General features: G+C 40.7%; 1 protein-coding gene across 3 annotated transcripts in view; it reads left to right on the forward strand.

The window, feature by feature from the left end:
* The window catches only part of tead1b (TEA domain family member 1b), a 177686-nt gene that overhangs the window by 118530 nt on the left and 41906 nt on the right, over positions 1–17250 (forward strand). Inside the window, exons 5-6 of one of the 3 annotated variants that reach the window (XM_034190716.1) lie at positions 13077–13139; positions 13229–13291. In XM_034190716.1, the coding sequence (XP_034046607.1) occupies positions 13077–13139; positions 13229–13291 (126 nt within the window). The remainder of the gene's footprint in view (positions 1–13076; positions 13140–13228; positions 13292–17250) is intronic. The other 2 variants (XM_034190731.1, XM_034190723.1) reach the window with 2 other exon arrangements.

Below are 17250 nucleotides of genomic sequence, written 5' to 3' on the forward strand. Positions count from 1 at the left end.
GGTCTATTAAACATTAGGTCTCTTTCTTCTAAGTCCCTGTTGGTAAATGATATAATAATTGATCAACGTATTGATTTATTCTGCCTAACAGAAACTTGGTTACAGCAGGATGAATATGTTAGTTTAAATGAGTCAACACCCCCGAGTCACACTAACTGTCAGAATGCTCGTAGCACGGGCCGGGGCGGAGGATTAGCAGCAATCTTCCATTCCAGCTTATTAATTAATCAAAAACCTAGACAGAGCTTTAATTCATTTGAAAGCTTGTCTCTTAGTCTTGTCCATCCAAATTGGAAGTCCCAAAAACCAGTTTTATTTGTTATTATCTATCGTCCACCTGGTCGTTACTGTGAGTTTCTCTGTGAATTTTCGGACCTTTTGTCTGACTTGGTGCTTAGCTCAGATAAGATAATTATAGTGGGCGATTTTAACATCCACACAGATGCTGAGAATGACAGCCTCAACACTGCATTTAATCTATTATTAGACTCTATCGGCTTTGCTCAAAAAGTAAATGAGTCCACCCACCACTTTAATCATATTTTAGATCTTGTTCTGACTTATGGTATGGAAATAGAAGACTTAACAGTATTCCCTGAAAACTCCCTTTTGTCTGATCATTTTTTAATAACATTTACATTTACCCTGATGGACTACCCTGCAGTGGGGAATAAGTTTCATTACACTAGAAGTCTTTCAGAAAGCGCTGTAACTAGGTTTAAGGATATGATTCCTTCTTTATGTTCTCTAATGTCATATACCAACACAGAGCAGAGTAGCTACCTAAACTCTGTAAGGGAGTTAGAGTATCTTGTCAATAGTTTTACATCCTCATTGAAGACAACTTTGGATGCTGTAGCTCCTCTGAAAAAGAGAGCTTTAAATCAGAAGTGTCTGACTCCGTGGTATAACTCACAAACTCGTAGCTTAAAGCAGATAACCCGTAAGTTGGAGAGGAAATGGCGTCTCACTAATTTAGAAGATCTTCACTTAGCCTGGAAAAAGAGTTTGTTGCTCTATAAGAAAGCCCTTCGTGAAGCTAGGACATCTTTCTACTCATCACTAATTGAAGAAAATAAGAACAACCCCAGGTTTCTTTTCAGCACTGTAGCCAGGCTGACAAAGAGTCAGAGCTCTATTGAGCTGAGTATTCCATTAACTTTAACTAGTAATGACTTCATGACTTTCTTTGCTAACAAAATTTTGACTATTAGAGAAAAAATTACTCATAACCATCCCAAAGATGTATCGTTATCTTTGGCTGCTTTCAGTGATGCCGGTATTTGGTTAGACTCTTTCTCTCCGATTGTTCTGTCTGAGTTATTTTCATTAGTTACTTCATCCAAACCATCAACATGCTTATTAGACCCCATTCCTGCCAGGCTGCTCAAGGAAGTCCTACCATTATTTAATGCTTCAATCTTAAATATGATCAATCTATCTTTGTTAGTTGGTTATGTACCACAGGCCTTTAAGGTGGCAGTAATTAAACCATTACTTAAAAAGCCATCACTTGACCCAGCTATCTTAGCTAATTATAGGCCAATCTCCAACCTTCCTTTTCTCTCAAAGATTCTTGAGAGGGTAGTTGTAAAACAGCTAACTGATCACCTGCAGAGGAATGGTCTATTTGAAGAGTTTCAGTCAGGTTTTAGAATTCATCATAGTACAGAAACAGCATTAGTGAAGGTTACAAATGATCTTCTTATGGCTTCGGACAGTGGACTTATCTCTGTGCTTGTTCTGTTGGACCTCAGTGCTGCTTTTGATACTGTTGACCATAAAATTTTATTACAGAGATTAGAGCATGTCATAGGTATTAAAGGCATTGCGCTGCGGTGGTTTGAATCATATTTGTCTAATAGATTACAGTTTGTTCATGTAAATGGGGAATCTTCTTCACAGACTAAAGTTAATTATGGAGTTCCACAAGGTTCTGTGCTAGGACCAATTTTATTCACTTTATACATGCTTCCCTTGGGCAGTATTATTAGACGGTATTGCTTAAATTTTCATTGTTACGCAGATGATACCCAGCTTTATCTATCCATGAAGCCAGAGGATACGCACCAATTAGCTAAACTGCAGGATTGTCTTACAGACATAAAGACATGGATGACCTCTAATTTCCTGCTTTTAAACTCAGATAAAACTGAAGTTATTGTACTTGGCCCCACAAATCTTAGAAGCATGGTGTCTAACCAGATCGTTACTCTGGATGGCATTTCCCTGATCTCTAGTAATACTGTGAGAAATCTTGGAGTTATTTTTGATCAGGATATGTCATTCAAAGCGCATATTAAACAAATATGTAGGACTGCCTTTTTGCATTTACGCAATATCTCTAAAATCAGAAAGGTCTTGTCTCAGAGTGATGCTGAAAAACTAATTCATGCATTTGTTTCCTCTAGGCTGGACTATTGTAATTCATTATTATCAGGTTGTCCTAAAAGTTCCCTAAAAAGCCTTCAGTTGGTTCAGAATGCTGCAGCTAGAGTACTGACGGGGACTAGCAGGAGAGAGCATATCTCACCCGTGTTGGCCTCCCTTCATTGGCTTCCTGTTAATGCTAGAATAGAATTTAAAATTCTTCTTCTTACTTATAAGGTTTTGAATAATCAGGTCCCATCTTATCTTAGGGACCTCGTAGTACCATATTACCCCATTAGAGCGCTTCGCTCTCAGACTGCGGGCTTACTTGTAGTTCCTAGGGTTTGTAAGAGTAGAATGGGAGGCAGAGCCTTCAGCTTTCAGGCTCCTCTCCTGTGGAACCAGCTCCCAATTCAGATCAGGGAGACAGATACCCTCTCTACTTTTAAGATTAGGCTTAAAACTTTCCTTTTCGCTAAGGCTTATAGTTAGGGCTGGATCGGGTGACCCTGGACCATCCCTTGGTTATGTTGCTTTAGACGTAGACTGTGTTTCATAATTATTGTATGGCCTTGCCTTGCAATGTGGAGCGCCTTGGGGCAACTGTTTGTTGTGATTTGGCGCTATACAAGAAAAAAGTTGATTGATTGATTGATTATCGGATTAGGTTTTCAGATAACTTTGAAAACCATCATCAGACCAATTATCTTCCGATAATTTGTAGACCGCTAACATTTTTTGCAGATGTAGCTTTTTGTAGTATATGCACAGTTCTATCCTCTACAAACAGAGACAAGCTGGTTCTAGAAGAAACCACTCTATCCTCTGCAGGCAAAGGAGAACTGGTCATAGAAAAGAAAAAAGCTCATTTCTTTTGACCCCATACTAATATGCTAGTAATAGCACATAAGTCATCCAGAGGCATACAGTTTTAACTTATGATTAAAGTTTTAGCCAAACTAATTTTGTACAAGTTATTTAAATTAACGTCACATCTGAAGTTTTTTGAAGTGAAAATATCAGATATATGTTTTAGTTTTAAAGTAATGCACTAATTTTGAAGGTTTTAGTGTGGACATGGTGTGTGCGCAGTGCATTATGGGTATTCACGACAGAAGAAATGCATTCGAGATGCTCTGATCAGGCTCCACAGGGACAACAGCATTAAACTCTGTATATTGTGCCTAAAACTCTCGTGAGTCTGTTAAATTGTGATTCAGGCCATGTGATATAACTGGCGTCAAAATGCATAGAACACTGCCATCTACTGGTGACCGGTTATATCACAGTGTTGTCGACTGCAGGATTTTAAAATGATCTGTAGGTTTCCAAAACCTGAGAGACCACACACGTGAAAATCATAGATCTGGCAGGTTTAGTTGTACAGTGTGTAGTGTCAGCCACATGGTAAAAACAACACAAACAGATTTCACACACAAACATTCCCAGGTCAGACACCTCACTTTCTGATTGGCTGTATGTCACATTTAGTGCCTCACGTCCTTCGTAGCACACCACACACGGCAGGAATATCTGATAAGATTATATTCAGCATCATCACGATTGTCGGGGCGTCCTTAAGATTGTCGAAGGGGAAGATCAGGTCCGATATCGGCCTAATTATCTTAACATGTGAACCATGTTATGGTGTCTCACGGAGCGACTGATTGATCAGTTATAATACCGCACCAAACATGTTTTCACTATTATTTGATTTCTTTGTGCGACTGACATCGTTATTCAAGCATTCAAAAGGTGATTCCTGTCACCACACAACTCCAGCAACCACACACAAGAAAGTTTTTTGATAGTTCTTGTTAATGAAAGAAACTTTTCTCCCTGACCGAGTAGAGTTGTGATGTCATCACGCGTGCACTTGGGCGCAGTCTAGTGAGATCTTGAAAATTTCTTTCTTTTTGATATACAAATGAGAAAAATGACATATTTTACAAAAGCACATTTATTTGTAAACACCAACACGTTACATTGATTCACTTGTGTTGTTTTTTACATAGAATGAATGAATCAACCAGTATGAGCGGAGACTTCGTTTACCCATAATCCTTTTGGTGTGTTAATGTTCAAATCTTCAGAATTAGTACATTGTTTTAAAATTTACAGATATGTGTTATATATCACTTTGTACATTTTAAGATTTTACATTAATGCAATTATTCTCTCCGGAATAATTTTATTTATACAGTAAAGCAAAACCATAATTCAAACCTGTTTTCCATTTCAAGACCTCTGCCTCATCGCTGGACCACTGTATCCTATCTGGATAAATGACGCTTTCGTACAGCAGGGGGCAGAGTGCACAAAGACAGAAGTGCTAGCTCATTGGCTGTTTGGGTTTGTGATCACTTTTGCTTCTATTAGAAGCTTTGGCGTTGTTTAAACTCAAAATCAGCTTCTTAGTAGCTGAGAGCATTGGGAGGCAAAATTGAAAGTTATCGGTTATCTGTAACTTCCGATACGTTTTTAGACAGTTTATCGGTTTAGTGTTAAAAAAAGATAACTTTTCAGTTAGCTGATTACCAGTTATCAAAGCTAACGTTTTGGTTTTCTGTGCCCACCACTGGTCGGTTGTTATATGAAGAAACACATCTGTTTCTTCAAATATGGTAACTTTATGTGTCTGGCATACATGTAATTAATGAGCTATTTGTGTATCACCATAAAATTGTAGATTTGCATTTTCTTACTTGACCACTTGATGATGCAGTTTCTCTTAAATCACTTTATTTCTGCTCTTGTACTCACTGTGGATAGCAGCACTAAATAATTAATTTGATGAATCAGTTAGTTGGTAATTAACAGGTTAGTTGGTAATTAACAGGTAATTAAATACTATAATATTTTGAGAATAATTCCCAAGTAGTAATCAAAAATGCCACTTATTTCAGTTTGATAAAGGTGAAAGTTTGTTTTTTGTGTGCTCAGTAGCTCAGATTAATAGAGCAGGAGCCCACAGGGGTCAGCCTAGCTGGAAAGGTAACAAAATTTGTTGTGCCCAGCAAGGATCTATGTACTTAGACAAACAAAGAAACTGAAGTCTGCTGGTCCCCTGCTGGTGGGTGTGGTCCTCGGGGGCAGGATAATACATGGAAAATGTGAGCTAGCTTAGCTCTTAAGCTGCGTTCACACCGGGCGCAACGCGAGCAACTGCAGCCACAGGTTGCCATGTAATCCCTATGTAAGGACGCGTTTTGGCGCCAAACCGCGCAGCGCGACACGATGGAGGCGAATGAAACGACACGAGTGAAGCGATTTTGAGCATTTTGCGCGTTTGTGGCGTGATATTGCGTCACCTCACGTCGCGCTGCCCTCCTCCCCAAGTTCAAAAATCTGAACTTTTTCATCTCGTCGCGCCGCGATGACCAATCAGGGACTGAATATGTAGTGACGTGGAGATGTCTGGAGTTTGACTGAAGATGTGAACATGTCCTGTATCTGGTAGCAGCCTGTGAGCAGGACTTATGTCTCTTTTGTCCTTTATTTCACAATCATGACAGAGTTGTTGGGTGTGAACAGCAGCACCACAGCAGCGGGGAGCGGAGTTTCTTTTTATTTTTATTTTACGTGCGCACGCGCGAATCGTCCTGGAGATTATTTTACTTATTAACTACACACCTGTATAAAGCAAATGGTGACTGGTTTCTAAACACAATTATGACAGAGTTTTTGGAGCGAGCAGCAGCCCTACTTGCAGCAGCGGGAGCGGAGCTTTTTCCTTTTCTTCTTTTTTTACGTGCGCGCGCAAGCGAATCGTCTGTAGAGAATATTTTATTAATTAACTACACAGATGTGACTGGTTTCTAAACACAATTATGACAGAGTTTTTTGGGGGAAGAGCCAGCTGCAGCAAGCAGCGGAGTTTTTTTTTTTTTTTTTAATTGTTTACATGTGCGCGCGCGAACGGGACAGTTGGCCCTCAAACTGGGTCCCGCAGAGGTGGAAGGACCGCTGAAAGCAGCCGTCACCCAGACACAGCTCCTGCAGCAAATAATGATACTCTCTGTATTGGGAGCTTTTCACAACAACTCGCTCCGTGTGATCAAGGTCCGTCATGTTAGCTTGACTGACAACCGGAGCCGGCGAGCAGAATGGAAGCTCCTCCTATTTGATGACGCACCGGGGCGAATTTTCGCAGCGAAAGTCCACCCAAGCAGAGCGACACACCGGGCGAAGGAGGCGCGTCCGTCGCCTGCGACCCACGCGAATTTGTAGCATCTGAGCGCGCCCGGTGTGAACGCGGCATTATAAGTAACAAAGAAAAGCAGGTAAAAATGTAAAAAGCATAATAAAGTGTAGTAGAAATGACAAAGGTTTTTGGTGGTGGGGTATCCCTGCTAGACCTAAAAAAAAAGGGCACCAAAAATCATGCTAGATTAGCTCGTTGGAGTAACAACTTGAAACCAACTTCAAATTTATCAGTAGGGCCCACTTTAACAGAAATGAGCCATGACAGACATTTTCAGTGGTGGGGTGTCCATGCCAGACACCCTCAAAATACCATGCCAGTAACTTCTTTTTCATGAAATACCCGGTCAGTATGGACAAATCTAAACCTTTTTCTTTGCTCCAGCCCAACAATATATCAACACATAACCCATCCAGTGAATCTTGCATGACCAATGCCAGAGGATATTTTCAAGCCAGAGTCAATAGGCTTAGATAAATCACAAACATGTATACAACTGAATCTGTCTGGAATTTCCTGATTACTTCAAAGCCCTAATTTTAGAAGCCAGATATTGAAGCTCTCTAAATCAAGGACACCAAATCCAGCTACCGCTCAGAATCTGAAGGAGTCTGCCCCAAACATTCTAGCACTGTTAGACCTGCTTTTTAAGAGTCTTCTAGGTGGCCTAACACCAAACCTCCATGGGGTACATAAGGATGGTATTGACAGTAAGATGATGTCGATGGCATCCAATGCCATTTTTAATGTCACTAGAGGAACAGTCAAACCATGGAAGCACACTGCTTTGGGATTAGGGATAGCTTCACTTACAGGATCCATGCTCATGCTGCAAATTTTGAACACGTCAGGGCACAGTATAAGTTACAGCGAGGTGAAGGGTCTAGAGACACAATTTGCTTATTCCGTGGAGTCGTGCGATCGCCATGCACCAGATGGCATAAAGTTGAATCCAGGCCTTGCAACAGCATCTGTGTGGGATAATAATGACGCCAATGTGGAAACTTTGGACGGAAAGGCAGCCCTTCACACAACTGTCGGTCACACTGTCGGACAGGCCCAACTACAAACACAAGTGGCATTTGAGAGGGAAGGAATGGATGACAATTTGTAGAGTTTCCATGTGACATTGCACCATTCAGACAGCCTCTGAAGAAAGCAACATTTGTATGCAGCAGTGATGTAGCAAACATCGATGAGACAAAGATCCAGCTGAAACCTCTCGACCTGTACTGGTTTTGTAGGCTCCAGGATGGAAACACACCCCTTCATTCTGGCTTCATCAGCGTGTATGTGCAGGATCGATTACCGATACAGTGCATATGGTATATGGACCCAATATCAAGATCACCCACCAACAATGATGTGAGGGAGACCATGGTCAGGATCATGAGCATTGCCGAGGCAACAGGACAGTGATACCGGGGTAGTGACCTATGACTTAGCTGTTGCTTTGAAGGCTTACTTAATTCAAGAAATCGAAAGGCCACTCTTCGACACATTGTTGATAATGCTTGGTAGCTTTCATCTAGAACGTGCATCTTCAGAGCACTTGGTAATTTCATTTCAGAAAGCAGGATGGAATATATCTTGACAGAGGCAGACATACTGGCGGAGGGATCAATTCTTGGCTTCATAAAAGGGTAGTTCTACAATAGGTGCAGTCGTATCCACGAATGTCTCACAAATGTTCTGGAGCAGAAGATGTACCAGTGATTTCTCTTAGAAGTGCCAGTCGAGGAGTATGAAGGATTGCAGGAAGTGATGAAGAATGTCCCCACCAATCCTGCTGAGATGGAAGAAGGACACCTTGAACATCCAGTCATCTTGGAACATTTGAGAAAGTTCAAGGACTGTTTTTCTGGAGGTGTGCAACAGTGCAGTTTTGGGGAATATACATGTTCCTCATCAATCGCATCCACAGGGAGCTGCAAAGATGCATGATGTGGATGGCTACATCAGGGTCTTTCCAGCAGTGTTAGATGTGCTCTTTCTCCTACACTGTCCAAATTATGCTAGATGGGGGACACTCTTCATTCAAAGATTGTTGACTGCGGACCCAGCCTTATGAGATGTTCTTCAAAAAGGAGCTTTTTCTGTCCGGAGAACCTCAAAGAATTACAACAGATCTGCGGTTGATCTCTCTCTGGAGCAATCCATCAATAGGGACTCCACATCAAGTATGAGGGGCATTGTTTCTTTCCAGAACTCTGAAACTGCATTTGCAAAGCTTTGGCTGTGACTGAACTTCAAGCACTCACCTGACATGAAATTAGTGAAGAGGCAACTGCGCAATGCCTGGCCTTCAGGCATCATAAAGGACAATGACCAAATGAAATCCCTCAGTGAAATGATTGATGAGTCTTGCAGTCCTTTTACGATGGATGCTCTGGCAAACTTAGTTAATGTTGTGACTGGGTATGCAGCGTCCAAGACCACTGAGGACTACCTGCTGACAACTCTCCAACGGGGATCGGATGCCAGGGAAAAATTCAAAGAAGAGTGGAAAAGTAACAGTGGATGTTTTCTCCAGCCAGTCAAAAGGACCAAGGTACAGAACTTCGCTGCTGAAAATGTCAAGAGGAAGGTCAAAGTACCAGCTCTGCAGAAAGACATTACTAATGCTGAGAACCTGCGAGATGCTTTCATCCGTCTGAGCAATGTCCAAAATGATGATCAAAATTTTTTCTAAACCTGTGAGACACATCGAAGTGGACATGGTTCGAAAAATTAAGCTGGTTTTCAGTGAAAAGTTTAACAGCTGATGAGAGATTTTGAGGTGATTCTGTCGCTTTAAGGACTTTTCACGGTGCGAGACGTCGTGCAGCGCTCTCAGGCAGCGTCATCAGCCTGTTTCAAGCTTAAAACCTCCACATTTCAGGCTCTATTGATCCAGGACGTCGTGAGAGAACAGAGACGTTTCAGAAGAAGTCGGTTTCAGCATTTTATCCGGATATTCCACTGTTAAAGGAGATTTTTTTTAATGAAAGACGTGCGGACGGGTCCGCGCGTCGGCACAGGAAAAACACCTCCGTGTTGATAACCATTTGTTAAAATCCAGTTGGCTTTTGATGGCTTTCAGTGGAGTGAGTATATGAGAAATTGTTTATCAGCTGGAGATGTTCCAACTTGTCCTTAAGGCTTCCAGCAGAGGTGTTTTTCCTGTGACGGAGCGTCGCGGCGGCTGCGAGCCGACGCTGCAATCCGCCCGCACATCTTTCATTAAAAAAATCTCCTTTAACAGTGGAATATCCGGATAAAATGCTGAAACCGACTTCTTCTGAAACTTCTCTGTTCTCTCACGACGTCCTGGATCAACAGAGCCTGAAATGTGGAGGTTTTAAGCTTGAAACAGGCTGATGACGCTGCCTGAGAGCGCTGCGCGACGTCTCGCACCGTGAAAAGTCCTTAAAGCGACAGAATCACCTCAAAATCTCTCATCAGCTGTTAAACTTTTCACTGAAAACCAGCTTAATTTTTCTAACCATGTCCACTTCGATGTGTCTCACAGGTTTAGAAAAAATTTTGATCAAACAAAGCACCAGTCTCTCAGCAACTTCTCAGACAAAGGAATTCCGACGAGGGGCTGGACGACTCCTCCCACAAGGAGTGCTCACAGGCGAATGACGTCACCGACAAGCGTGGAAAAACTCACGCATGCGCACGAGGGTTCAAGCATGTCTGACGTAAAAACATATGAATGAAATCCATATAGTTTTTGAAAAAAATAAAAAGGACCTATACTTTACGGACAGCCCTCGTATATATATATATATATAAATATATATATATATATATATCGGTTTATGTGTGTAGGAATCTATGTGTATATGTGGCAAAGGGTATTATTGGTTGTGGGGAAGAAGGGGTAGGGATAAATAAGCTGATGCTTCACCCTACCCCTTTTCGGACATGTTGGGTACACATTAGGAACTTTTTTTTATTTTATCTATTTATTTGTATTATCGTCTAATTGCTTGGGGCTTCTTGTTGTTGTTTTCAGTGATCTATCTTGTATTTGTTGTTGTATCAAATGTTCGGAATAAACAGTTTTCATATCCATATTCACAGTGGAATTCACAGAGGAAACAGCCTTCGACCTTTGCAATGTCCTTTCCTTCCCGATCATCTTGTATCCCCTGTCAATTGTACACTGTGATGGGTTGCATGTGAAGACGGACAAGGCAGCGCTGCTCAACAAGCTGGAGTCCATCCAGAGGGTTCTGTTTACAGAAAGGACCTTCCACAGGAGTATGCACAGATCTTTGATGGTGGACTTCCGCAATATGTTGCAACTATATGGAGCCAGGCTTAGTAAAGGGTTACTGCAAATCACATTTTGGAAAGTGATGGGCTTTTAATCACGTAAATGATTCGCTCTAGTCCCACATGCGAGGGGTTTAATGGAAATACATTGCGATCGGACAGGACATTTTATCTGATGTGAGCGAAAAATCTGCTGTACAAAATTTGTTATATACAATGTTTGTTACATGGAAAACAATACTAAAACTTTGGGACGTTTTTGTCTGGTGACTGCGAATATCTTGTTTATATGATGATGGTTTAGGTGAGTTTTACTGTACATGGGACTGACCAATAAATTTACCTCTCAAAGCTTTGACGATGATGTCGGCTTCCATCCCACAAAATTGTCTTTATTTTCCCAAATTATTCTTCTGTTCGGATCTGAAGGGAATCTGTACATCTTGAAGCCCTTGTTGTGTCTGTTTGTGCCTCCAAATGCACAACAACCCAGCATTTTCAGCAAATAAATAAATAAAATAGCTGGATTTACAAGGAGTCACATTAACAGCGAACACTATTTTGAACCCAAGATGGCACCATGAGTCACGTGACCAATTTTTTTTCGATTCCTCATATCGCCACTCTCTCTATCAAGGCACTCTACTTTTGGGTGTCTGGGTTTGACCTCCCCACCACTGAAAATGTCTGTCACTGCTCATTTCGGATAAAGTGGTCCATACTGATAAATTTGAAGCTGGTTTGAAGTTGTCACCCCATAAGCTGAGCTAGTTCCGCTGCAGGGCATAGTACTTTTGGGTGTCTGGCTCAGACCCCCCCACCATTGAAAATCTCTGTCACTGCTCATTTCTGTTAAAGTGGGCCCTACCGGTTAGTTTGAAGTTGTTACCCCAACGAGCTGATCTAGCATGATTTTTGGTGCCATTTTTTTAGGTCTGGCAGGTGTACCCAACCACCAAAAACCTCTGTCATTATTCATTTCTAATACACTTTATTATGCTTATTACATTTTGACTTGCTTTTCTTTGTTACTTATAAGAGCTAAGCTAGCTCAAATTTTCCATGTATTATCCTGCCCCTGAGCACCACACCCACCAGGGGACCAGCAGACATCTGTTTCCTTGTTTGTCCAAGTACATAGATCCTTGCTGGGCACAACAAATGTTATCTTTCCAGCTAGGCTGACCCCTGTGGGCTCCCGGTCTATAAAGGTCCACACAGTGGCAGTTTTAGCCAACCATAATTTACTGTATATAATTAACATGCATGTTACCTGCAGTCATTTTGTAAATCGTTTAACCGGAACTGTAAAGATACAAACAATTTTTCTGACCATTCCTGTGAACAATTAAGTTGTTTTTTTTATATGCTATTAAAATTAATAGGATTCTTGAAATGGCTTTTCCGTCTTAACAACCACTGTAAATGTTGCTGCTGTTTCGTTATACTTTTTCAGTCACACATTTTTAGTGCTTAGAGTGATAGAGCAAAGCAAGTTGCCTGGATAATACCTTATTACCTTAAATTGTTGCCAGTAACATAACAGGTATGTAGATTTGAATTATTTGTCTTAAGCATCAAAATGGGAAGTATTACAATTTTACAGGGAGAGTAGATTAATCAACATTTCTCTAAGAGTGTCATTGTTATCCAGAAGGTTAATGTTCAACTTGAGTCCATTGGCAAAATGTTTTTAAGATTCGTATTTTACAATTCAGCTTTAAACTGTAAATTTTGATGAGTTCTGAAACATCTTCCAAATAAACATATGATCCTTTAATAATTAAACTAATGGTTGTAGCTTTACTGCCAAGTAATGAAGAAAATCACTCAACACAAGCATCATAATCTAAGTCGGCACACCTCACTGCTCTGTCAGTTGCTATTTGTTCTACTGAAGGTTTTGTGTAAGAATATTAAAAAGTGTTGATGGGACTGAATCTTGGAAGTAAATCTGGCCAGAGAAATTACTTATCCAGATCCCGTAATAATGCTAGACTATCCAATTCTCATTCAGCACACAGCGGATCACATCTGTGTGTCATTAATGTGTGCTAAAGGGGACTGCATCCTCCTTAATCAGTTCACTTAAGTGATGACAACACAAAGCATTATGCTTTATTGGCTGTTAGCTTAGTGTGCCGTTTAGAGATGGTTCTGTTATGTAGCTTAAAAGTGTTTTTAAACACGTGTGTAATCCACTTTGTACTTTTGGTTTTTCTTTTTTGGAATGGAGGTGTCTAGTCACATACAGGTCTTAGCAAGAAAGAAAGTTCGAGAAATCCAAGCTGCCATTAAGGTACGTCTGGCTTTGCCCAGTTGCAGGGGGCTTTTCATTGCCATGGTTACAGGCTCTTCCTTTGTTTTCCTCCCCTCCCCTCCCTGCAGGTGTCTAGTCACATTCAGGTTCTTGCCAGAAGGAAATCTCGTGAATTTCATTCCAAGCTAAAGGTATGCGCTTTTCTGCTTTTGGGCTTGTGGTTGCTGTGCGTCTTAACTTCCTGTACCCTGTGGTGTCAGAATGAATGCCTGATGCTCTGATGCCCCTCACCTAAATCCTCTGCTGACTGTAGTATGTTCACAATTTTTAATACCTCCCCTCATGTCTGCTTTAATAATAACCACGCGTCTCGCTCATTTTCCGACATGCTGCTGCTAGATGTCATCTGCATTCATTCATCACTCATTCAAATGGTTTTTCTTTGAAAGCAGCATCATATTGTTGATTTAGCTTTAAAAAAAATAAGCAAATTTCTTCTTCTCAATGGAAATATGGGAGGTGTCATAAGGACAGATAAATCCCTTTGCACTTGATTTAATAGAGTGTTCTCTAAAATGAGTCATTTGTGCACACAAATTACTTATTTTGTGATCTTGAATTAATATAAACAATAATTCATGCATTTGCTGTTTTGGATCTGGTGGGTGCACAAATATCATCATCTAGAAGAAACCCCTATGTAAAGTTTAGTTGTAATCCCTCTACACTAACACATAAACAACCATGTAAATAAACCTGTTATGACATGTTTGCTGCAGACTCCAGTGACCACTGTCTTGTCTTTGCTTACTTACAGTGCAAAGCTAAATATTCTTTTATTTGCTGAGTGAACTCTCATTGAATAACTGAAGAAAATATCTTCTATAAAAATTGTGAAGTGTAACAAACAGCATCTCTAATTTGAGGTGGATAAAAGTCAGAAATGTACAGAATGTAAGAGTGTTTCTGTCCATCTGTTTGAGACATCAGATGATTTATTCCAGAAGCCTCCACCAATATGAATATTTGTTATAATGCAAAAATGACTGTGTTGGAAAGCATGCTAGCATTACCTGTTGGTGAGTGGCTGAAAGCTGAAGTTCTGAAGATATACGTTTCCTTAAATCTCTGAAGCCATTTCAGACATGCAATTTATGGTTTAGGGGCCTGTCATGCCTTTACAATTTAGCCAGTGTATGCCGACCATATTAACAACGCTGGCATACGCGGGCATATATCTAAGATGTTATGCATCTGTCACACCTTGACGATTTAGCCAGCGTATGCTGACAGCCCCGTTTCCACCAAGTGGTTCGGGTCGGTACCGCACAGTATGATACGTGTCAGAACAGTTAAGTGGCTTGATTTGCGTTCATACCATCAGCAGAACCTTTTTGTCTGTCAGGTGGGACACTTAAATATTGATGAGCACATCATCGAGCACGCGTACGCTGTCCTCGCCCCCTCTACATGGAGGCCAAACAGAGTAATTTAACATTATTTTATTTTATTTCTGTCTTGGTGGATCATGGGATTTATTTTCATTGCGTGCAGACTGCTGATGAGTCGACTGATGCCTGTGATAAACACAAACGTGAATGAATGAGGTGCTGTGACTCAACTGTGACTTGAACTTTGAAAATAAGTTAATTGTTTTGTGGCACAAAGAGCTGGTGTTCTCTAGTTCAGGCTGAGAGACATACCAGGAGCAGAAAAACCACAGAGAAACTTGTTTTAAAACCCTACATTTCTTCAGCCACGACAAGGAATGAAAGTATTTTCAGACGTCTTTTTCCATGTGAATAAATTTTTGTCAGGCTGTGATGATGAATCCAACTGAAATGAACAGGCCAGATTAAGGCTTTATATTTACTCTGTCTGTGAATGGTTTTAAAATTTGAAACAGTCTGAACTGTTCACATGAGGACTGCAGCTTTCAGTCAATCAGTGGACAGCATCAATTGGCATATTTCGCCTTATGATAACTTACAAGAAACGTGTATCAACAATCACATAACCTACAACTTATGGCCCGCGTATGTGAAACATAAGAGTCATGCGCTGCCATGATGCGAAAATATTGTGCATGTCCAAACGTTTTTGCCATACTTGTCATATTATTACGTATATCAGCATACTTCAACATGCTTTTAACTTGTACAAAACAAATCCATGACTTATTAGATGTACAGCAACATTTTTCATATGGTTGACATACGCTGGCTAAATTATCAAGGTGTGACAGGAATGTTATGCTTGAGAAGACCTGAAGTCACTTCTCTGTAAATTCCAGTAGCTTTACAGTGCAGCACCTTGTTTGCAGTAAAGACTCACACAAATTACACTTTTAGGCCTGTGCCATGATATCAGAGACCCATAGTAGATGTACCTTCACATGATATCACATTTTTAAGGTGATTGGTGATTTTTAAAGGAATTGACCTTATGATGAGATTAGAGAACTGTTTTCACTGCAAACTGAGCAAACAAAACACAATGATATTTGATATATTCAGTGTGCTTCTTTGATTTTAAAAAAGAGGGTTGCAGTAACTGTTGTTTGTGTAATTGATTCACCTATCAACTAATCAATCTATTGTATTATCCTTTGGTTAACTTGTTATTAAATCAAAGCCATGGACTAGCAATAAATTTCAACCTTGAATTCAAATATTTCATCATTAAAAGTTTTTAGCAGTTTTTCTAATCCAGTTTATAGAGGAATTGCCATAAATTAATGGAAAAAATGTGGAGGAAAATCTTGCGCACAGCTTTGCCTTTTTCAGAGAAAATAGAATGTTAATATATTTGTTTATTGGATTAATCCATTAGTTAATTTGTGCATAAAACACCAGGAAATGGTTAAAAAAAATAAAGATGTGTTTTGTTTCTAAAAGCCCATGATTACTTCCACAACTGTATTGTTTTGTCCAAAACCCAAAAATATTCAGTTTACTGTCAGAGAAGAGTTAACATACCAGAATATATTTAAGAAACTGAAATGAGAGAATTTGGACACTTGAAAAGAAGACTGAAAACACTGCAACAATTACCAAGATAGTTGGCAATTAATTTAATACTCAAATATTAAGGTCTTTTGGCTTCTCTCTTTTTCCACTTGGGGTCCCCATGTTGCAGATCCATTATGGATATGCATGTTGATTTGGCACAATTTTTACATGTGATGGCCTTCCTGACACAACAGTGACTACGTTTACATGCCATTAATATTTGGGTTAAGGTCAATATTCTGGTTTCTGAATCATTAAGAATAACCTGTTTACATGCTTAAGCAGACAGAGTTACTCCTGTATACATGGTCATTGGTATCATTTGGAATATCCCCATCTAAACAGCGACGCACGTCTTCCACCGGTGCTTGATTTGGTCTGGCGTTCGTGCAAATCCTGCTTCGTGTAAAACCCCTCACTACACACTTTTCTCAAACAGGCATTAACATTTTCTCACTTTTCTCTCCTGTGTAAACACTCTCTTTTTTCTTATGGGTGAGAAGATTATAAACAGACACACGCAGAACACAATGCGCGTGCTCTCCCTTTGCTCACTGCCTCCGGGGGTACGGATGTGGGACCCGCAAAGAATCCAAGTCATGGCCACGGAGCTCTGCGGCTGCAGTTACCGAGACCCTGTGGCGCTGTGGATTTTTTTCCGCAAGAAATCTATCCTTGCGGGCTGCCTCCGCATCAAAACAGTGAGCGTAGTCTCTGGACCTTTTGCCAGATTTGGTGCACCTCACACAGCAGAGAGGGGAGCTGTGTGAGTGGCCCGCTGCGGCGCTTACCGAGCTCGCATACTCCGTAAGCGCATCGGAGGCAGAGCAATCGCAGTGATGCCGACCTGTGCAGCGACCGGCCTGCCTAATAAGGACGCAGAACACAATGCGCTGTTTACATCTGCTTCTGTGGTTTCTGGTGGGTTGTGCGCACCGCATACAAGTGGTTGCCGTACTCAAAAGACCAAGATTCCTTGCGGATAGGACGTGCAGAACACAAAATAATGTTCCTTTCTATGGGGATATCCCGATGCGCGTTTATACGAGGTGTGTCCAAAAAGTATCGTACCTTTTTATTTTTTGCAAAAAACATATGGATTTGAATCACGTGTGATTGCATCAGCCAAGCTTGAACCT

This window comes from Thalassophryne amazonica, chromosome 2 (genome assembly GCF_902500255.1).
Source record: "Thalassophryne amazonica chromosome 2, fThaAma1.1, whole genome shotgun sequence".
Classification (NCBI taxonomy): Eukaryota; Metazoa; Chordata; class Actinopteri; order Batrachoidiformes; family Batrachoididae; genus Thalassophryne; species Thalassophryne amazonica.